The 21921-nt window shown below is 35.0% G+C and overlaps 2 protein-coding genes across 4 annotated transcripts; one reads left to right on the top strand and one right to left on the bottom strand.

Moving 5' to 3' along the window:
• Positions 1-357: 357 nt before the first annotated feature.
• On the top strand, positions 358-1357 carry LOC138942674 (uncharacterized). The gene is made up of 2 exons (XM_070313068.1): positions 358-846; positions 1189-1357. Exons 1-2 carry the CDS (start codon positions 588-590, stop codon positions 1326-1328), a joined length of 399 nt encoding a protein of 132 aa, XP_070169169.1. The 5' UTR covers positions 358-587; the 3' UTR covers positions 1329-1357.
• A 472-nt stretch (positions 1358-1829) lies between these two features.
• On the bottom strand, positions 1830-21371 carry Gem (transcription factor CP2 like gemini). Of its 3 annotated transcripts, none has more exons than XM_070313036.1 (12): positions 20652-21371; positions 20094-20322; positions 17711-17858; positions 15209-15289; positions 13479-13688; positions 13023-13167; positions 12186-12422; positions 11729-11977; positions 11527-11603; positions 4565-4817; positions 4007-4457; positions 1833-3915 (listed from the first exon to the last, which is right to left on the bottom strand). In XM_070313036.1, the coding sequence occupies exons 1-12, from the start codon at positions 20790-20792 to the stop codon at positions 3866-3868; spliced, it is 2271 nt and encodes a 756-aa protein (XP_070169137.1). In that variant the 5' UTR covers positions 20793-21371; the 3' UTR covers positions 1833-3865. The 3 variants fall into 3 exon arrangements, with proteins under 3 accessions (XP_070169139.1, XP_070169137.1, XP_070169138.1); XM_070313037.1 differs by having other exon boundaries at positions 12186-12398; XM_070313038.1 differs by lacking the exons at positions 20094-20322; positions 20652-21371 and adding an exon at positions 18321-18802 and having other exon boundaries at positions 1830-3915.
• Between the last annotated feature and the right edge of the window lie 550 nt (positions 21372-21921).

Raw genomic sequence — 21921 nt, 5'->3', positions numbered from 1 at the left:
ATGTAAATTGGTGATATAAATTTACAAAAAATAATATAATTTCGCAAAATTGTATTTGGTCTTGTTTGGCTAACAAGCTCACTGTTTGTTCAGTTTCTCGACGTCAAGAAGATTGTTTCTTCGATTCGCCAAGCGTAATCATGTTTGTCTAAAAAATGGCATTATTTCCGCCGTTTTGCATTTGCACTCCTGTTCGGCAAATATTGAGTTAATAAAGATTAACGTCCTTGATAATCCGCCTTTATACAAATCGGCACTCTCAACATTAATCAGTCTGACGATTTCTTTCTCGCTGATGTCACAAAAAGTGGAACTTCGTTTTTCGTTTCGCAAATTTGCAAGATAATAATATTTCCTTTTCGTCGAGTGTGCACAATCGGTTTTACGCGGATTTGCTAAACAAAATTGCTCGGTCGATGAGACTTGCATCATACATCGACATATTTTCAACGTACGTTATCTAATCGAGTCCACTCGACCGCTGAATCTGATCATCCTTATTTAATCAGTCTAATTTTTACTCCATACTCGTGCGGACCTCTATCTTTGGTATTGAAATTCTCGTGCATGTTAACATTGCGTTTAATATGGAAGAAACGATTTTGGATACGTTGGAGAATGATAGCATAATACCGGAGGATGTGCAAGAGAAACTGTCAAGACTGCTCGAAAGATACCAGCTGCTGAGCGACGAGGATAAAGAGCAGTTCCAAAAAGGCGCTGTTGACGTGTTGTCGAAGACTCTGCGAAAGTTATCCGGCAACTCGATTTTATCCACGTGGCTCGCGCCATATGAATCTTACATTCTATTCATTTTCGCGGTATCGTTCGTGGCAATTCCTCTCGGTACGACATTTCCTGCATCTCAAAATGATGTTTGACTTTATATATAATAATAATGCAATATATCTTAACAATGTGTTAATGATAGGTAGCTTATTTCTAGTAATATAACATATTGAGAATATAAAATAAAATTCATCAACAATCGACTGCGTAATTATATATTTAATTTCTTTTTGGATTATCGCCCTATCGTTTACTGACTCTTTGTAAAAAAAACTCGTCATTTTTCCATGACAAAAATTTTATTACATTTTGTTATTTAAATTTTATATTATTTTCTTTTTTAGACACTTATTTTTGTCTTTTTACAATGATTTAATTGTAACCATGTCGTGTTCATAGTGATGGGCGTCCGCCAATTGTATCGGCGTACACGGGAGCGAGAGCAGAGTCAAACAGAGAAGAAAAAACTCAAAAAACAAAAAATAAAAGTAAAACAACAAAAAGCGAACATTAAGAAAAAGCAGCAAAAGCTGAGATAATATACAATCAATCTTATATTTTAATTAAAAGAAAATTTGTTAACGAAAGTAAAGCAGATAGATTTTATAATAAATTCAAAAAATCCATGATGTTCACTTTATCATAGACAGATTTAATGTAATATGTCGAAATACTTGTATATATATGTTTTATGAAATATTATTATATATCATTGTCAGTGTATCAGTATATAATAATATGTATATAAAAATTATATATATATATTACACGAAATATACAATTCGTGTCTAATGCATATATATAATTTATACATATATTATACAAATTTTATATTTTTATTTCATAATAATATTTGCTGCATAAGGAGATTAAAATACTGTTTTTACGATTCACTTTGATTTTTAACTATGTACTATAAATTCTTGATATTATAATATTATAGATGTATATTATCTATTTCTTTTTGACAAATTAATTATGATTAAAGCAAACAAAGTGGAGCGTGACATAAGAAATATTAAGGATTGGCATCAAAAAATATTTATTCTGCCATTTCTCATTGACTTAATCATTATGAGGTATACAATAATTGACATATCGGATATACGTTTCCGTTTTCAAAATATCAACATGTAATCGTTACACATTATAACAGAAAAAATAAACACTGTATGTAATCAAATAACATACATATTATTTTTATTCTTATATTTGTAATTATGATACAATATAATTAAACTTTTTGTAATTGATATCAAACGATTAGATTTCTTAACGCGTTGCAAATGCGATTCTTCGCAGTAAAAATTATTTTATTTGTTAGATAATTAATAATCATTTAATCATTATATGTGTGAAAATATATATGAATTACATTTTGTTCCATTCCCTAGATGGAAATCACAATCATCTTTCCTAATAAATTCTTAATGCATTATTTAACAGGCATTATTTAACAACAATTTTACAATAAACTGCATTGATCTTTGTATATAAAATTAGTACTGAAAAATATATAATCGTAACTTTATATATATATATATATATATATATATATATATATATATATATATGTATGTAAACATCTCATATTTTATAAAATTTTTAAAATTATCGTATAATCTCATAAATATTAATATAAAAAAAATCATCTCTTCCCTTACCATAATATTCGCGTTATAAGAAAACGTGCAAAAATATTCTTCTTTTATATAAAATTTACTATATATGCCTGTTATTATAAACACACTTATCAAACAAATACGTGTGTCTATCGGCACATTATTATTTAAGGCACTGGTAAATTGCATTTCTTAAGTTGCACGTCTTACGATATAAAACATATCTTAATGATTATTGTTAATTTTTTATAATAATAACGCTATTTATTTTAATAACAATGTTAAAATATGTTAAAAGAAACACGTGTATGAAAACAAGAAAATTATAAAAACAAATTATTAAATCAACGAATATATAACGTAGTAACAATTATATACATATAATATCAAAAGATTTTACCCTTACTTTTAGCGTGGCACATATATCGAAAACCGAATGTTTTCATAAATTGTACTAACAATAAGAATAGCGAAAAATACTTTTTTCAAATTTATCAATCCCATTCGACCGAAAAATCGAAATCTACTCTGAAAGTAGTAATGTTCGGCACCTTTGCATTCGTTCGAGAGATAAAATTTCTACTCGCAATAATCATAATCTCAGAATATCCGGTACAACATAAATTGCACAAAATTTTCGTATATCTTATATCTATTTCTTGCTATCTCGTCTACGATATGTAATTACACAATAGATGAAATAATACATAATTTCCTTAAAAAATCCATAATTTTCTAAAGAAAGTACAAAATATGATATCTAATGATTTTCTTTTCAATTGATAAAAAACTTGAAGTTAAAAGTGGCCTAAAATAATCGAATATATTTAAATTCGATTCATATATCTTTGGACCGATCAAAGATCGATTACTCGTATTGCTCTATAAGTATATAATGGCAATATAATACAATGGGAATAATCATTTTTTTTTTTTACTAATGCATTTATACTTAAAAGAGAGTATTGGATTAAACTAGTATATAAGTTAGTATGTTTCGATTATGTTACAAATATGGCTTGATATTCAGATGGATATCGAGATAAATAATATTATCGAGATAAAGCATCAGCTATAGTACCATAAATCATCGATAAAAATTTGTACACGTTTCAAATACAAATAATTTCAAAACACAATTTTCCAAATACCTAAATTAATATTTTTTTTTTTTTTTATCATTTTAGTTTATATATTTTTTTCTATATCCACAATTATGTATATTGTAAATATAATATATATTATAGAATTTATTTTATATTTTATTAAAATTTTAATTGTCTCTTTGCCGCAACGTTGCAAATTTCCAAATCTATTATATACTTTTTTATCTTTTCACAAGGCATCATTATCTTTTTTACGTATATTTGCCAAATAATATACCTATTTTATAAAAGTGAACTTTCGCGCCATATGTTATTTATATTTTTATAAAATAAAATCTCAAAAATTGTTCAAATAGTTTTCGACTTTATCAGCAATTTATAACGCTCGCTGACCGGATCTGAAAGAAGTGTATATCGTATTAATTTAGAAGTATATTGTATTAATTTCAATTATATCAAAATCGTAAGCATAGCAACGTAAGCATTTACCTTTGATCATCTCGACGAGATACATACTCTCGTCTTTCATGTTTGCAACCAACTCGTCGGTGACCAACACGTGTATACCCTGTGGCCCTAGGAACAGTATCGAATGCAGTCGATCGTGCGATATGTTTAGAGTGTTGAGCAACTTGTTCCTTAGCGCGATACTCGTGAGATTGTCGAGGTAGGTGACTCTCCAGAGCGAGCCGTTGCCTTCCAATGAAAAATAAAGAGTAAGCTTCGGAGTCGGTGCCTTGGAGTGAAGCGTGTTAAACAGCCGAATGCCATCCGCCACTCCGCAGATCTGGATGAGATCCTCCCGAGACAGACGCAAGATATCCGACGCAGAGAAGCTCGCGAACGTCGATTCGAACGCGTTGAATCGACTCGCGCGAAGCCACGCGGTTGTCTGCGTGGCGTTCGCATCCGGTGATAATTCGGTAAGACACGGGGTGCCCTGCAAGATTTAAGATAAATTGGTTACGCAAAGATAAAAGCGACAATAAAAAAATACACGCTTGGAAGGATCAGCTTATTTTACAACACAAAAATAAAGATCTTTACTGTTCTCATAGACTCGATTAATTGTTGCGGAGCTTTGTGTGCTTGCGTAGCCAAACTAACATCGGCTTCAATGCAAGGGTGGTCCGGCAATATCGCCGCAGGCGACGGCAAGGCCGGCGCCGTTCCCACGTTTTCCTTCACGGCGTCCGAAGCGGGGACCAGCGGTACGATACCGGAATTAGAAACCGAAAGTGCCAGCGGTGCCACTACCGGGGAAGAATTGCCGGCGATGGTCGAGCGTGTTTGCGGCGATCTTAAAAAAAAAAAAAAAAGAGATAATGCATATTAATTATCTATTAATAAATATCTTGAAAAACTGATTTAAAAATGCAATCTAAAAATATCACACTTTTTTTTATTACAGATTTGATTTTATTACAACAAATTTGTCCTGTCCGTTATTTGCGATAATAAACGGTAAATGTATATTGTAATCATTTCTTTTTCACGCGCGATGATTTTCAGATGACTCTTCTGGCATATGGAAATTTTTCTCGAGATACAACGCACACGTAAAAGGATACTTTAGACTCTGTCGCGCGCGTATTCGTTTACTCTGGCGTGTTGTAAAATATTGGCGAGTTGTCGGAGAATTATCTGCCTTATTAATCGTAAAGGTGCGACATAAATCGTCGACAACTGACAATTATACGTTTAGCTGTATATTTTTACAAAGAAACACGGCACGAGAGTCGCCCGAGGCATGTGTCTCGCTAGACATTTTTTTATCAAAATAGTTTCGCTTATGATAATGAATTCGCGATCTAAAAAACAAAAAATATAATAAAACCTGTCTAAAAGATATCAAGTGTCAAGTTAATGAACGACAATGAAACGGATGAATGAATACAACGTGTCCAACAATCACAGCACTAATTGCAGACACTTGAAAAGAAAAATGATTCCTGTAACATAAAACAAGAAATTTACTAGTAACTTTACGATAAAATTTTTATCTTCGTACATATTGTATCTTCGTACATATTACAAATGTTATCGCATCTAACGAGCGTTCGATCTTGCCGATTATAATACGTAATTTTATAAATCCCATATTTAAAATCTCTAATTCTATTTTAAATGCTTGTTTTAAGAGTCGTAAACGCAATTTCATTGAAATTTTATCAACTCGCGAGAGATGAAGATACAAAATATAGTAAATATTGAGAAACCATTTACACAAGTAGATACTCGTGCATTATATAAAATTTAAAATAAAATTCGGTTGATATTTCACGTGTAACATCTCTTTAAAGGTCACTATCCTTTTCCGTTCGTATTTACGATATTTAAATTGGTGAAAATTTTTCATCTTTCATTCCCAACCGAGAGAAATTATTATTAATAGTATTTGGAAAAAAATCGCCAGCATGTTCTTACACAGAATGTCTCTTCAAACGAACTACGAGGTTGACTTTCCCGCAGCCGCTGTCGATTCTCTTCATGTCCCGACACTTCCTTATCCGTAGACTGACTAATCCTCCTCGCATAATGCATCCTCTCTTCATCCGCGCATTCAACAAAGCATGGACAAACTTGGCGACGACTTGTACGTGCGGTGGACCACCGCTCACGATCACCTCGTGCTCCAGAAGCCACACGACAAATTGATCGAGGGGGTAGCGCGGCCGTCTGATGGACCAGCAGCTTCTCAAGTCCCAATAATTCCTCGACATGTCGGGCGCGCTCCCTCGTTACGATTGAAAAAAATTTTTTACGGTAAATTCGTTTTCTCCTTGAAGGCCTTCTTCCGACTCCTCACGCGTTCATTCATAAACGTCGTACACCCGCACGCTCGAACCTTCGATCGTTCTCCAAGCGTCTTTCCATCCATTCGTGCTCAATGTTATCGAGATGCTCTTCTCGAATCCGTCTGATCGTTTCGATTTATGTGAATTGATCGCTTCGATAATCGTTTGCCTTCATCGCGCGTGTATTCGAAATTATATGATATCAGATTGTCGTCTCGTATTCGTGGTAACGTGTGCGATGTTCGTCATTCAATAACTGAATGATGAACACTCGATGATTTCGAGTAGTAGAGAGCAACTCTGGTTCAATCGGCAGATAGAATCAGTTCAAGTCAGTCGGATTGCATCGCTCTGCCGCGAACCGGATACCGCTAGTTGTCCGCGACATTTATGACCTTCACGGGCAATAGTCTTCCTCGAATTAAAATCTCACAAAATCATGTGATCGGTGTATCGCAATTTTTTTTTCTTCTTCTTCGGATCAAAATCACGTGCGATCGAGCAATATGCTCGACGATCATTCGCGATTCGATTCCGTGACGAAGAAGGATGGAATTTCGTGTTGCGCTTTCTTTGTCCAAAAATTTTTTGTTTGCTTGTTCGACGCACCTCTATGAAGAATTGAACTTTGTATTCGCGAGTCTACGATGTTTATTCCCTTGAGACGCGTCGAATTTAATTACAATGCCACATGTGTGCCATAAACGCGCATTTTTCTATCGGCTTGTAAAACACTTTTCGATGCGTAAGATATAACCGTGTTTCTCTTCTTCCAGGAAATTCTCTTCTCTAAAATTATAATTCTCTTTCATCCATCGTTATAACGTAAAGACGCGTAGAATGTTTCGAGTATAAAATGAATCCAGTCCTAGGATCAATTTATGTACTCAAGACTTGCGCAATTAGTTTCATTGGTCTTCTTCATGCAATAAGCGATTGTTACAATCAGCTGTAATTTACTCTTTATTTTCTTCTCAAGGTTAATTCGTAGACTTTACGAATCTAATTAAACTTCGAGCACGAAGTTTAACTTATATTTTTCCTCGAGCCAAGAAAATCTCTGTTCCATCCTCGGAATCTCTCCTCAGAATTTTCCTTGTATCTATTTTCTTTCAACTTCTCAAAATAACAAACTGATGTTTTTTTTTTCAACAGCTTCTCGATGATCGGGAAAAGCCTAGTTACAAAACTCAATTTAACCGCCCTGGCGTCAGCTTTTCGGCGGCAAGGCTGCTTGTCATCTGAGGAGATGATCCTGCCGGGATAGAAGCACGTAAATGGCCAGGATATCGCGTGTTGTCACGGCGCTTAGATCGTCAATCAATGCAATCGAAAGTGCATATGCCACTCGGATACACTCTGTCGGAAGTAAACTGGCTGCTGCGACGGACGAAAGCATTCCTGGTGTTCGGTGCTCGTTCACGATATATCGATCACTCTAGCTGTCTAACAGCACTTCGCGAAGATCACTATCGCTCGAGGAAGATCGCTCGGTGCATCACACGTAGTTCTTGTTAAACGCGACCACGAGCTGTCATGAGCTAGCTGTCATAAATGATTCCGTCAGCTGTTTTATTGCATGATTAATGAATCGATTGCGTTGTATTTTTAAGTTTTTTCTCCCAGTAGGAAACGATTACTTGTTTAAGAGACAGCGTAATATCAGGTCGCCCTCGATGCGTTTTGGAGTCGGATACATCAACAGCGCGAGATATAACCGTTTAGACGTATCAATCCGTTTCCTGTCGAAACTCACCTCGCACCGGAATATACCGGACCAAGATTAATTCACTTATCTTGAACGATAATTCTGGCGTATTCTTTCCCTGTCAGCTGAGCGCGCTTTACGCAAACCGCGTTTCGAGATACAGAAGCCACGATATACAAAAATGTAGATCTTCTGATTAGGAACGAATTCTGCCCGTTTCCTTCAATTTTAATTAATTGTCGCAAATTTCTTATCTCAAAGATAGATAGTCGTCTTTATAGATTGGAGCACTTTAAATGCGGACGGAGCAGTAAAACAATTAAATCGCGGATATAACGAGATGACTGGAGAAACCGATCGGTAGGTTCTTCGGCAGCTTTTTTCAAAATATTTCGAGAGCAAACTAAAGACTACTCGGTTCAAAATGATACCGGTTTCTCGTGATGCAACGGCGACTGTAAGCTTCAGCCGTTTTCTTCCTGAATGACGCTTGTCTTGCTCGCTTCAAGGTTGCGCGCGTTCGATATCGATCGGGTTCTCGATCAGTCGCGTGTAGGAGATTTTCAATGCAGATCGATAAACGTCGCGGACGTATTATACCAGAAGATGCCGATCACCGGTTTACTCGTAAAACACACCCGTTACGTGCTCAACGGTGGATCGCGTCGACAGCGGTTGTCATTCAAGACGGCGTTCAACGACGCGCTGACACACTTATCTTGCATATCTTGGAACCGTGGGTGCATCCGAATAGGTTCACCAGAATGGTGGATCGAGACGACAGCAACGCGGCTACGTGCAATGTACGGCGTTCTGAATTTATTCGCATATACCCTGCCTCTCTTTCACCATATGCCTCTCTCTCTCTCTCTCTCTCTCTCTGTCTCTCTCTTTCTCTCTAATATTCTCTTTCTCCTTCTCACTCGTTCCTTGCTGGTTCACTCAACTTCCCCTCCATCGAGAGTTTGTCATCGGGGACGCCGGCTTGCGCCAGTTCGAGCCAGTTTGTCGACGGCGATGCCGGCGTCTACCTCCGCATCCCTCACTTCTCCTTCGACCACCACCGACGAGCAAACTCTTACCGAAGACTAACCACTGTCACCTCCACCACTTCTATCATTCTTCACTAGAATAAATCCCCACCAGTATCATGCAGAGCGTCTGACAACATCGCAGTAGTTTCTAGTACACCCGTACTAAGAGTGCATAATGTTCTCCTTCTTTCCTTTTTATTCTATTATTAGATTATATTTTTTTTTGTCTTAATGAAGCGAAAAATATAATAAATGTCATAAAAAACAGATAATCCAATCCTTTATTTCAGGAAGAAATTATGAATTTTTTTACATTCGTCATCTTTATGATTCTAGAATGAGAGTAGAAACGCAAGGACAGAAATCTTCTCGCTATTGTACTTCAAAATTTTTTCAATATGTTCTTTCTCGTTCTCATGTTCAATTGTCTTCTTTTTGTTCTCGTGACGAGATAAAGAAACGAAGAAAAATAACAATTATAGATAAATATCTCTCTCTTAATCAACAATTAATTATTCTCTTCGTTCTCTCTAATTGGTAATTTTTCATCTGACATTTTCCAGATATTACCAGAACATAAATAAAAAATGTTCGTAATACAAATTTATTTTTATTCATCTCGAATAAAATGAAGACAAAAGAAGAGAAACCGATTTCTTTTTGGTTTATGATGTAACGCGACTTTCACGGGACCTGCATTTACTTCCACATGCGTCGCAATGCCATCAAGGTCGCGGCGATTGCTTGGTAGATCGCTTGGTTACAACAAGCGTCGTGTATATAAATAACTCATAAAGATAATAACATTTATCGGGGGATACTGGTCAATAAGATATATCGGAAATATTTTGCTATTTATATCCCTGGAACAGGTATCTCTCGAACACCATGACGCAAGGACTTGCACGATTGCTTATTGCAGCACAAATTAACACGATATATCGAAAATTGAAATCGAGATATAAAGAGTTATCTTTTTTAATAGAAAACATAATGATGGATTTCATATAGATTGAACTATTGGCGACATTGTGAAACAAATTATCACCGTAAAAACAAAAAAAGTCGATTGCTCCAACTTAAGTTTGCACATAATTATGCGTGTAATTGTAGTTTGAATCGAAAATCAAAATCGAAATAAAAATTGAAAGAGTTATTTCGTAATGGAAAATATTACGATGGCGTTGGATTTCATTAGATTGAATTATAGGCGATATCGTGAAACGAGTTATCACCAGAGTAAAAACAAAAAAAATCGATTGCTCGTTTAAGTTTGCACATAATTACGCGTTTAGTTACATTTTCTTTTGTACGTCGCTATTTTCGGAGGAAATGGAAAAGTCGCCGCCAGTATCGAGCGACTACGAATCTTTAAAAAAAGACGGATTCGTATATAGGTAAGTGTAGTGTATAATAAATTGTTACGAGCATTCGAGATAATTGTTTTTGCCTAATTTATTATTCCATTTATTATTCGATCGGTCTCGCGTCACGTACCGAAATATTAAACAATAGGAATAAAACTGGCGATATAGTAATCTTTTATAAACATACTTAATTGTTGGGTAAACGTTTGTGAATTTTATAAGCTTTATGACGTACGGATCTTGCGGCGATTTGTCTTTTCCTTCTACAAATACCGCTTTATCGTGTTTTAAAATGTTTTCATGAAGCAATATTAATGCTAGCTTTATCTTATACGGAAAATCTCACATACTGCTAATACGCTATCGTATTATATCTCTCCATTATAAGTGCAGCTCTGATATTTTACAGCAATAATGTGAAAAAATAGGAAGCTAAAAATAGACATCGCTGTTTCGCAAACCCAATACGCGGACTCTTAAAACTTAATAGCGATGTGAAAAACAAGAACATTAAAGAGACGTAAAAGCTGTTGACGTAAAAGATGTAATTTTGTGTTGGCAGACTAATGAAATCAATTATAGCAGCGTGAGACGGTACTATTTACCGTACTTTATCAATAATGCCCATATTTAACTCTAGACATTTCGCGAATGTTATATATTTTATCAGCTTTATGCATTCAACAATTTACATCTGCTGCGCGTTAAGCTGAGTGAATCTTCATTTACATACTCATTAAAAATACCTACTTCCATAAAGATGAAAAAGGTGATTCCATTACTGAATTTATTTCCATACAAAGTAAAATATTGTTGATTTGCATCGTTAAAATCAAATGTAATATAACTGATAATTATTATTGCATGAAATGTTTTTTTTATATTACATCTTTGTTCGATAATAATATTAAATGTGATTTATATAAACAGCACATCATTTAAAATTTAAAACTTTTACATAAGCGGTTTTTCCCGAGTGTCATAATTTTTTATACTATGACGGTATGGCATTGATTTTTATATTTTTTATATTTCATCTTCAGAATGCAACGACAATTAAAAAAAAATATCAGCAAAAGAATGACTGTAATAATTGACTTACATCGCATCTGTTGAAGCGTATGGACTTGCACCGTTTTGCGTCGGTAAGCTTGAGGGCGATAAAGACTCCAGAGAAATCTGTAATAGAAAAGAAAAAGTTGAGATCTCCTTATATGGAGAAACGGAATTCTAAAATTTATTTCATCAGCGTTTTGGTATTTTCTATTTATTCTCCATAGAACATGTTCCTCGGTGAAACTTACATCGGAAAGGACTGTACAATCGTAGCTGGGCTGATATTTATCCTGCTCGTGAAGAGGACGTCTCAATATCTTGTCGCGATCCTGCTTGTGTTTGCGATCCGCTCCCTTCAATTTGAAGACCTTCACCTGGCACGAGGCGGCGTGTAGACGCGGTCCTCCTGGCAGTCTGGTCTCCACTTGAATCCGAAAGGGTACGCCTTTCTCGCCACCGTGCTTCTTCGGTGTAAACTCAGTGCTTATACAATTAACCTATGCGTGAATAATTTCATCAAATTATCATCGATGATATATTCCGGAGAAGAATATATAAAATTTTATTGGTAGAATTTCATGGATTTTTAATAATATTTTTCTTTCAATTATATAACATATTTAATTGCTGTATAACAAACAAACTCAATCAAACGCATCGTCACGAATCATTAAGAATAAAAAACATTTAATTCGGTCAGCGTACTTTAATATAAACGCCGACTTCTTTCGTGGGATCCCACATAAACTCTACGCTATTGTTGGACGGCGACGGTTGACAGACATCCACCATCCCGTAGCTAAGAGGTACGTCAACCTCTAGCAATCTTTCCCCCGGCCTAGCACGTTGCCAGGCCAACATTTGTTCCCGTTCCATATATTGCAGTCGGCGCTCATGAAAGCAGATGCGTATCGTCGACTGGAACAGAAAGGTCGGATGTCTCTACAGAGACGTTGTAGCACCGTTTGGGCGACTCACATCTTTCGAACGTCGAGGATACGTGTGACCTCATGCCGATTATGTCAAATTATACTAAGTAATTACCATAATTTCGCGGATAGTTTCTACTTCACTTTCCCAGGACAAACAGAAGGAGTTAGATTTTTATTTACATAATTATCAGCGGAGTCAAGCATTAACTGGCCGTAGTTGGATCCATCTGGTTATTGTATTGTACGATTCACGGTGCGCTTCAGCGTCAACGAGAACCAAGCGACAATTATATCGATGATTATAAAAATTATATAATAAATAGATTCCAAAAAATATTATTTCTTATATAATTATTCAAGATTAATGTATTTATAATGTATTATAATTTTATAACTTAATCATATTGATTAATATATAATATGTAATTATTATTTTACCACATTTCTTTCGACTGAAAAAATCGGTGAGATTCACCGGATCGACACTAGCATGAGCTCGCTCGTTTACCTCGTGGGCGGGGGAGTACCAAAGCGTTTTTTAAGATGCCGCTACCCAAACATTAGAAGCGTCTCAATGAGCGTTCCATATTTTAAGTCCGTGACCAAATACCTTCAGAATCTTCCCGCGATAGGCAGACAAATCGCCCAATTTTTTCAGTTTGATCTCGTACGATTGTCCCTGATTCAGATACGTCAGAGTTTCTTCGTTAACTTTAGTGGCGATGCTGGTAGCGGCTGCTAAGACATACTGAAAGCTAAAGGAAAACTTCGCGATATATAACTTCATTCAAAAATAATTCAATCCATTAAATAAAAATTGAAAAGTAGCTTTTCTCTTTCGCTGTGTTAAAAATGTAAAAATATTAATAAAATATTTTATTAAAATAATATGAAAAAGATTCTTTTCTCAAATTTAAGCAGAAGCCTCAGAATCTTGCTCTGTCAAGGATTAAAAACTGCATATGTTACGAGTAAAAGTTGTACATAATTCTTTATATAATATTATTGATGATTTAAATTGCTAACATATATTGTTAATTGTTTAAATTAATGTTTAACAGCCTACCGGCAATCCTCGTTCAAATCGTTTCCTTGCTGGGAAGAAGAAACTTGATTGGCGGTCGAAGTTGGCGGATACTCCTCATTCGAGGAGTACAAGAGTTGATGAAGACTGGCGGCGGCTTGGCCATTGTTGTTGCTGTCAGCCTCGACGGAGCCGATGTTTCCATTGTTGGATGCTGCTGTAGCGATCGTCCTTTGCGACACGTGATTTAAACTGCAATAAATCGTAAAATATAAAATACTACGAATTGAGACTGTATCGTTATACGAGACCGGTCGTCCCCCGCACGAGAAAGGTATATAGAATGTTCCATGGTCGATATTGGAACCACTCACTATAAGTTAAAGAAAAGTGACGGTGAGACATTCAAATCCACGGGCGTTCTCATTTTCGCTCGTATTCGGCAGAAATTTTCATTCGAATCTCACAAACAGGAGTCTGTGCAAACAATTCTCACCGCGAACACTTATCACTTATATACCGCGCGCATATTACGTAAATACGCTTTGTCGCGTTCTCAACGCGTTGCATTCGCAAGAACGCGACCGTAAATGAAGAATCATCATTTTGCGTGTCTCTGAGTTCGTCATTCATCTAATCAGCTATTCCCGATTGCACTCGATTTTCCAGAAAGCCTCCTGATATATTTTTTCTAATCTACTTATACCCGAAGAATAAACACAACGAGATCACTGGACCGACCTCTCCATTTCATCGTTCCACATCGATACGATAAATCGCACGCTCTTTATGCGACGCTGATGCGGCGATTCTCCCCGCTTTTCCGTTTATTCGAATGATCCGTTTTTCGGTTAGATAATGAATTCTAATCCGGATATTAATATCCTATAGTCCTATATAAACTATCAAACGGAACAATTCAGATTTATGGAATATATAATTTTTCTCTTTTTTTAGAAAAGAGAGGAAATACGCAAAATCCAATAATTTCAACTGGATACCATTCTATGATTCCTCGATGATTAAAATTTAAGTTTTAAAATTTGATATACACGTAAAAATAATTATTTTTTCTCCTTTTCATTCGGGGAACTGTATCACACTATTTCGTCGTTTCGCATCGTTTCTTCTACGCTTTATCACGATCATCCCAGTTGATCTTGGGAGGGAGATGTCGCACACATGGAGCAAGATATCAATTCTCAATTCACGTGTTCGATTGACGTATCACGCACGACCGATCGATTGCTGCTTTGCGGAGTAACGCGCGATAAATACCCGTAATAGAATAAGAAGTTTTACCCAAGCGCGCGAGACACTCTCAATAGCTGGGAATGGGACGCAACGATACAGCCTTATCTTTGTTGCAATGTCTTTGCGGGGGAGCCGCGCCGCGCGTGGCAAATTCCGTTCGAAATATTTTTTATCCCCGTCGCCCTTAAGTTACCCCGAGAGATATAAACATCGTCGTTTTCATATTATAGCCTATATCATTCTATGCCCCATTATTATCACCAATACTCGTATTCGCGGACGCTGCTCGCCTCAATTACTCGGTATAAATAAACAAGTGATGCAAAAATAAAAAATCACGAAATTAATGAACAATTACAAAATAATTATAATAATTATAATTAAATTGCGACAACTCAAACATTTCAAATTTTCAACATAATTGTTCAAAATTATAATCAGTTTTCGCATATTATTCAAACTTAAAAAAAAAAAAAAAAAAAAAAAAATGATTTTAATAATCAGAAATTCTGACTTACTTGGGATTATTATGCTGATTCTCAGGCGATGGTGCCTCCTGTTTAAAGACCGTTAGCGATGGTAGAGTGAGGAGGGCTTCGCTGAAAGAAGATAACAAATTTTCCATCGTACCATTTTTCCTTTAATCTTATTCAATATCGGAGATATGAATACATCAAAGATTATCATTGTTTTAAAGTTATTCGTCAGACACGCAATTTCATACGTCTTTTTCAAAAGTTACAACGATGAGTCAACATTATAAGTCGTTCATAGATAAATTTGAAAATAATCTTGAAAATTGTACCTATCACGATTATTTAGAATTGCAAATATTTCATTAAGAAAATTTAAAGAAATTTTATTTATCATTTGTTCTTTTTTAAAAAAATTGCGTTTGCTATCAAATTTATAGTACACGATTTTTTTTTTGCATAGATTACTTTACTTTGTTGAAACGATATTCACGATACATAAAATTAAAAGATATTATTTGCTGCTTTTTATCTTTCTTTCGGTAACAATATCAAGATTAACAATTAATGGTGGCTTATTTCTCAAGGCATCGAAAAAATTATCCTTTGCATGAAATGAGGATGTAATAATTTGAGAACCACTACGATAATGCTGTGAATTAGTAAGGTCAGCGTAAACCAGAATGAACTAGTTTGACGTGCAACGAATTCAATCGGTGTGAAATAATACGATAATGCGATACCATATCAAGAGTCTCATCAAAATTTATTTATAATTCACCGCGGTTGAGATAGCCGATCGTATAAATTTTGCATAAGTTCGTTGCAACGCGACTTCTTCGCTTATCAATTTTCCTTATCGTATAAATAAATAAATTGTGTTTTATAAAAAAAAAAACTAAACTAAATAAACTAAATAATCAAAAAATAAACTATATAAGAGTTTTAGTAAATGCATTACTTACCCAGATTTCGCATACTGGTGCATTTCTTTATTTATGATTGAAAGATCACTTTGTTTACAAATCAAGCAAGTGAATTAAGCAAATAAAAAAAAATGTGACATAAGAGTTTATCGCAATCTTTATGATTATTATTAAAATTAGATATTAAAAATGGTATGTATTAAAAATTTCCAATTATAATTTTAGCTACACTAATTAAATAAATATATTGTGTATTTCCAATAAATCTTTATGTTATTTCCGTTCGATCTTTCAATCGATTCGCACAATATTTAATATGTAGCTCCAAATAATCGGACGACTGTTACTGTTACTGACACTAACTATACGGCAAATTTTGCGACGGTTGCAGGTAATTGCAGCTCAAAATCATAGAAAATACCGACACGCCGCCCAGAATAAACCGGTTTCGTGTACACGCGTGAACTGATGCGTCACTTGGTATCGGTTCTTTACCGGATCGAACCGCGTGAAACGCATCTTCATTCATAAACGGATACGCGTGTCTCTCATTTTTTCGCACGTCGTGTCATAAATTTCTATATATATATATATACGCTATCAGCTGACACACGCGAGTCGACGATATCGGTTGCCTGGTCAAAAATTGTAATCGTTATTATGGATCGTGTAATTTTGTTTATCGCGTAAAAGATGTTCACTCTGCACGAATTTTAATTGCAAAATTATTAATGCAAAAATATTGATAAGTTATTGATTATCATCGTGTTAAATGAGGGTTTTATAGGAAGTTTTGCAAATGCACTATTTTAATTTTCTTATTCATCTATTTTAAAAAGAATACGTAAGCAGATGGACTTTCGACATATATATTATATTATTATATTATTGTGATAAGGTATATGGCCATTTTAATTACGTGTTCATGTTTAGTCATTCTAAAAAACTGTTCATATATAGATACGATATTATAATAAAGATAAATAAAAATAATTATTTAATTAAAAGTTCTAAATTATGTGTTTGACTTATGTGCGTGTTTACATTCAAAAATTATTTTATATATGTTAAATATATTTTTAAATAAATTAGAAATATTTACTAAAATATTTAGAAAAATTATAAATAATATTTTTTACAATATTTAAAAAAATGAAGGAAATTTACGGAATCCACCGACTGCACTCTTTCTCGCGCACACGCATACACACCGATATTCGTGATCAGGGTTGACCGGTTTGATTTTCGTGCGTGTCGCCGATATGACGCAATGCCAAGAACTGTGGCCTGAGTTTTAACCGGATTTCTAAATCGACTCGAGTTGCTGTTCCGCATACATTTTAATCTCGCTTACGGCAGAAGCCTACGATATCGACCACGGATTTAACAAACGTGCGTTGTCGGTGGAGAATTGTATCGATTGTATTGTCGAAACGTCGTGAAACAGATCGCCTAATTAGCATTTTGCTATAGATTTCTACAATGTTTATTTTTAGATCTGTCACATGCATTCTTCGATCACAATCACGAATTGTGTCATTATCCATGCAAGATTTTGTGACTTATTAAAAATTATTTTGATGTACATATCGATATATATCGGAAGCTTTGAACGTTTTACCTCATATTAGTGTAAGAGGCGACGGCTGTTGCGAGATCAGAAGTCGCTAGAGCAGATAACGATCCATCGAAATCAGCGGCGAGGTGCTCCGCGAGTTCCTCCACTTGCGTGGACCAACCTTGACCAGAGCCATTGCTCCCGATGGATCCTGAAACGTGAATCGAAGGAATGTAATAGGTTCTTTCAATTCTTCCAAGATCTTATCAAGTTTCTTATCAATTTCCTTCATTTCATATTTCCTTTACCTTAGTGTCGCACGAGAAATAATAAATGGCTACGGAGAAATTTTAGATACATCTATTACAGTTGTTACAACTTCTAAATAGACATTTTTATAAGTGCGGGCTTATCTTTTTAAGAAAAAAAATTTGTTTGCACAAAAACAAAATATTTACAATTTGCAAAATAAAATATAGAATTTAGCTACTTTATTTATCCTACTTTTTTATTTTTTTAATTACTCTTTATTCTATAAGAAAAAAAGTTTTAAATTGTACATCGTCTCAAAAAATTGTGTAGAAAATTAACGACTTATATTATTATTTATCTCGTAGCAATTATACGTGGCTATCAGTGCACAGAGCGAGACTCTTCTCGCGAGACATCATACCGCTTTGAGTACCGTTGTAACTGACATGAAGCTGTTGATGCATCGTGATCGGTCTTATATCTTTCGTTTCTCGAGCAATGTGACGGTGCCGGCTCTTGGTAGAGACAGGGGGATAATGTCGACTCTCCGATAGCGACACCCTGGATCTATCAATCTCACACCACTTCATCCTTTTTCGGTCGTAGCGAGGATCACAGGATCACACTCGTACACAAACATACCACCGAAACTTTATGTGCATGCTACTTGACGAAGTACCACGAGTATGACGAATTGATATATCAGGCTTCTCTCTTTCTCCCTCTTTTCTTGAGCACGCTAATCTGCATTGCTCGAATATACGTATATATGTGTATGTATGTGTGTGTGTGTGTGTGTGTGTGTATGCGTGTGTGTATCCAAGTTATCAACCACGTGGGTGAAAAGGCGTCGGATGTAAGAAGACAGATCGCAGAAGTTTGCCGATCAGTCTTGAGAAGATCTTCAAAGCGACGTCAGTTGAATTGCACGTTGCATCATCATTGAATCTTGATTGTTAATCAAGGCAAGTACAATGACAATATCAAACTTTTCGAATATTGTTTTAGACAATTTACAGCGTTCTATATGTTCGCTCAATGGGTTTTCCTAAATAATCAAAATTTTACGGTAGCAAAATTTGGCGATGATTATTATAAATCGCGCATACAAAAAAGCTATTGTTTGAACCGTATAGATTAATTATATAGTAATGTTAAATTATAAACAATTTTGTCACACTTATTCCCTAGACTTATGATATATACCAGGCGGTGGTTTTATCTTAAAAATAAAATTTTAATCCCTGAAAAATTTAAAGCTAATTGGAAACATTTGTGTATATAATACACACAAATATTTCTTATAATGAAAAGTAAAATTTATAATGCCTTTTAAAACGAAACTATTCGTGGTTACGACAGTGTACAAGGGGTCGCTTGGTCACGACCTTTAAAGAGATATATCTATGTTGACAGCTAACATGATAATGACGATTGACTTTGCGCCATTGTACATTTACAAGTAATATATTCTTTACATTTGATCCCAATAAAACATATTTTTCGCGGAAAACGAGAATTTAGAATTAACATTTAATATTAATATCTTAAAACCCAATATCTTTGTTGAATATTTAAAAAAATGTATATGATTTTATATTTTTTTCTATCATTATTAATTTGAAAAATTTTTAGAGCAGATTAAAAAAAAAAAAATTTTTTTATCGATGTAACAAATATAAAAGAATTTGAAAAAATTTTTCTAATCTAAAAAAATTGTATAAAATTATATGGACCATTGAATTAATTCGTTATCGATTGTTTCGAAAAAATTTATAACGATTGGATTTATGATCTAACATCTAACTTATCACAGTTACCGATATATGTAACAATTTTCCGTAGATTTGTTTCTTTTGAAACATTTTCACTAAAAACAAGATATTTAAAGACTACATTTTTCAAGCTCTCTTGTTTATTTCTTTTTGTTGACACATACGTGTCAAGTACATTATTATCAAGTCCCGCCTATAGTTGCCACGAGCAGCTTTAACTTCATATAATGGAGACAAAGTATATGCGCAAACATCATATCGACAAATTAACACGGCTGCTCCAAATTTATATCGTATCGATAGAAATTACTAATTTAAGATGAAATAATTAATCATACGTATGTGAATTAGACTACATACACAAATCTTTTTCTTACTATATAAATATTTGAGAAAATAGCTACGTGAAAAATACCAACCATCTCTTCTGATATGTTTCTTCTCGAGTTCTACGATACGTTGCAACGGTTCCGTGGAGCAGCGTTTCAGATTGTTCTGTTCACAATTCGGAGATGATTCGGAAGACGAGAGTGGTTGCGGAGAGCCGTCATTCAAATGCATCTGATCACTACCAATTGGCGAATTTTTCAGTGAATTATGCTTGTCTTGCCATAGAGAATTTTGCGGACTATGATATCCCATTATGGTCTGTAACACATTATTGGTTTATAATTATCATTTTGAAAGCCATATAAAATAAATACAAAGATGGCCAAAATTTCTTTTTAAAGGAACTGAAGTTTTATTTCTGAGAAACTCGGAGAGAATGATTTAAAAAAAAAAAAAAAAAATAAAAGAATTTTGATACAAGATTAAAAATATGTAAAATAAAATAATTGTTTAAAATATAATTTTAGATACACATGGCATATATATGAAAAAAAAAAGGATTTATAATTTATTATAATATAATTGATCACATATACAATATGGCTATATACCTATTGTATATACAATAAGATGATTATTCCACGTACCTGTTGAGGAACGGCTACGACGTCGCACCTGTTTGAACGAACCGGCGACAATTGATCGTATGACGGAGACGATGTATTGGCAAACCACATGGCTCCGTTCAGGGTTTCCGCACCACCGTCCATCATGAGTTCCAGCTCCATTCAACAGATCTTGTTCTCGGAGTACACGTGCGATTATAGTTAGATTCGTCGATTGGCGAATCGGGGTATTACCTATTGTAGCCTATGTTACTACGACACTAATAAAGGGCTCGCTTACAACGAGATTCCCGGGTAAAACGAATATCTACGTTAATCTCAGACCTACGAAAGGTGTCTTCGAACGCTCTTAAAGAAACTCCGTCGGCGAGAATCAATCTTCTGGCGCCAAAAGATTTCCCTCTCGATAAAATAAGAGAACGCCTTCTTAACTTACACGAGAGCTTACTACTTCATACGTTACATATGGGAAAAAAAAATTTCGTGATTACGTATGTTCCTCGGCGACGAGTTCGTAAGAGGCGAAACGAGTTCTCGCCGATCTTAGATCTCAGATCGACGATCTTCGTCCCGGGATTAGGTCGTTCTCCAGCCGTGAGAAGTACTCATTTCATCCTTCGATTCGCCCTTCGTTGCAGATCTCGTCCACCTTGTGGGCACCCCCTCGACCTAGATCTTCGATATGCCCGGAAATACACGGTGCATCCGCCGACCGCCGGTGGTTCTCAGGACCTAGATCGCCCTTCCTTAGAACATCACGAAGAAGCTGTTGTACAGTTTCTTGATGCCGGTGGTCTCGCGCTGCCGGTGCGTTTCCAAGAGTGAGCAACCTCTCGATCTCAGTGACAAAAAACGCGTAAAGACGACGAACGCGTCCTCGAATATCATCGCCACGCCTTGGCTGCAACGCATCTTGTTCCTAGTTGTGTCGGAGTCCTGCTGCCGTTCCGGCGGAGAATCTTCTCCTGCAAAAAATAAACGCTCAATTTTGAGATAAAAGTGATAGTCGATCGACGCGCTGATTATTCTGTGTTTAATATCTGAGGTGATACGCTCAGATAGCGATTCTTCCTATTGCCTGTTTATTGAAACTTCAACAGCGATTACTTAATGCGTGGATTGCCATATACGAGTCAAATTTAATTACATGAAAATTATCGTACGTTGAAAAGAATACAATTATTGTAAAAAATATGTGTAATTTTAAATGCATTTTTAATATCAATAAAAATTAAAACATACATTAAGATACAATAATCGGTCATCGAAAAAATTTTATATAAAAAATTGC

The sequence above is a fragment of the Polyergus mexicanus genome, unplaced genomic scaffold, assembly GCF_030449975.1.
Source record: "Polyergus mexicanus isolate NDT 795.1 unplaced genomic scaffold, iyPolMexi1.0 SCAF_23, whole genome shotgun sequence".
In the NCBI taxonomy this organism is placed as follows: domain Eukaryota; kingdom Metazoa; phylum Arthropoda; class Insecta; order Hymenoptera; family Formicidae; genus Polyergus; species Polyergus mexicanus.
The sequence above is the reverse complement of the archived record's forward strand: the minus strand, read 5'-3'. Positions and strand labels throughout refer to the sequence as shown.

Excerpts from the sequence above, each read along its gene's own strand:
- LOC138942674 (XM_070313068.1), top strand. The coding sequence starts at position 588 with ATGGAAGAAACGATTTTGGATACGTTGGAGAATGATAGCATAATACCG. Across the intron at positions 847-1,188 it reads GTTCGTGGCAATTCCTCTCG|TGATGGGCGTCCGCCAATTG; the intron begins GTACGACATTTC and ends TCGTGTTCATAG.
- Gem (XM_070313036.1), bottom strand. The coding sequence starts at position 20,792 with ATGGAGCTGGAACTCATGATGGACGGTGGTGCGGAAACCCTGAACGGA. Across the intron at positions 13,168-13,478 it reads GATTTGAACGAGGATTGCCG|CTTTCAGTATGTCTTAGCAG; the intron begins GTAGGCTGTTAA and ends GTTTTCCTTTAG. Across the intron at positions 11,978-12,185 it reads AAGTCGGCGTTTATATTAAA|GTTAATTGTATAAGCACTGA; the intron begins GTACGCTGACCG and ends ATTCACGCATAG.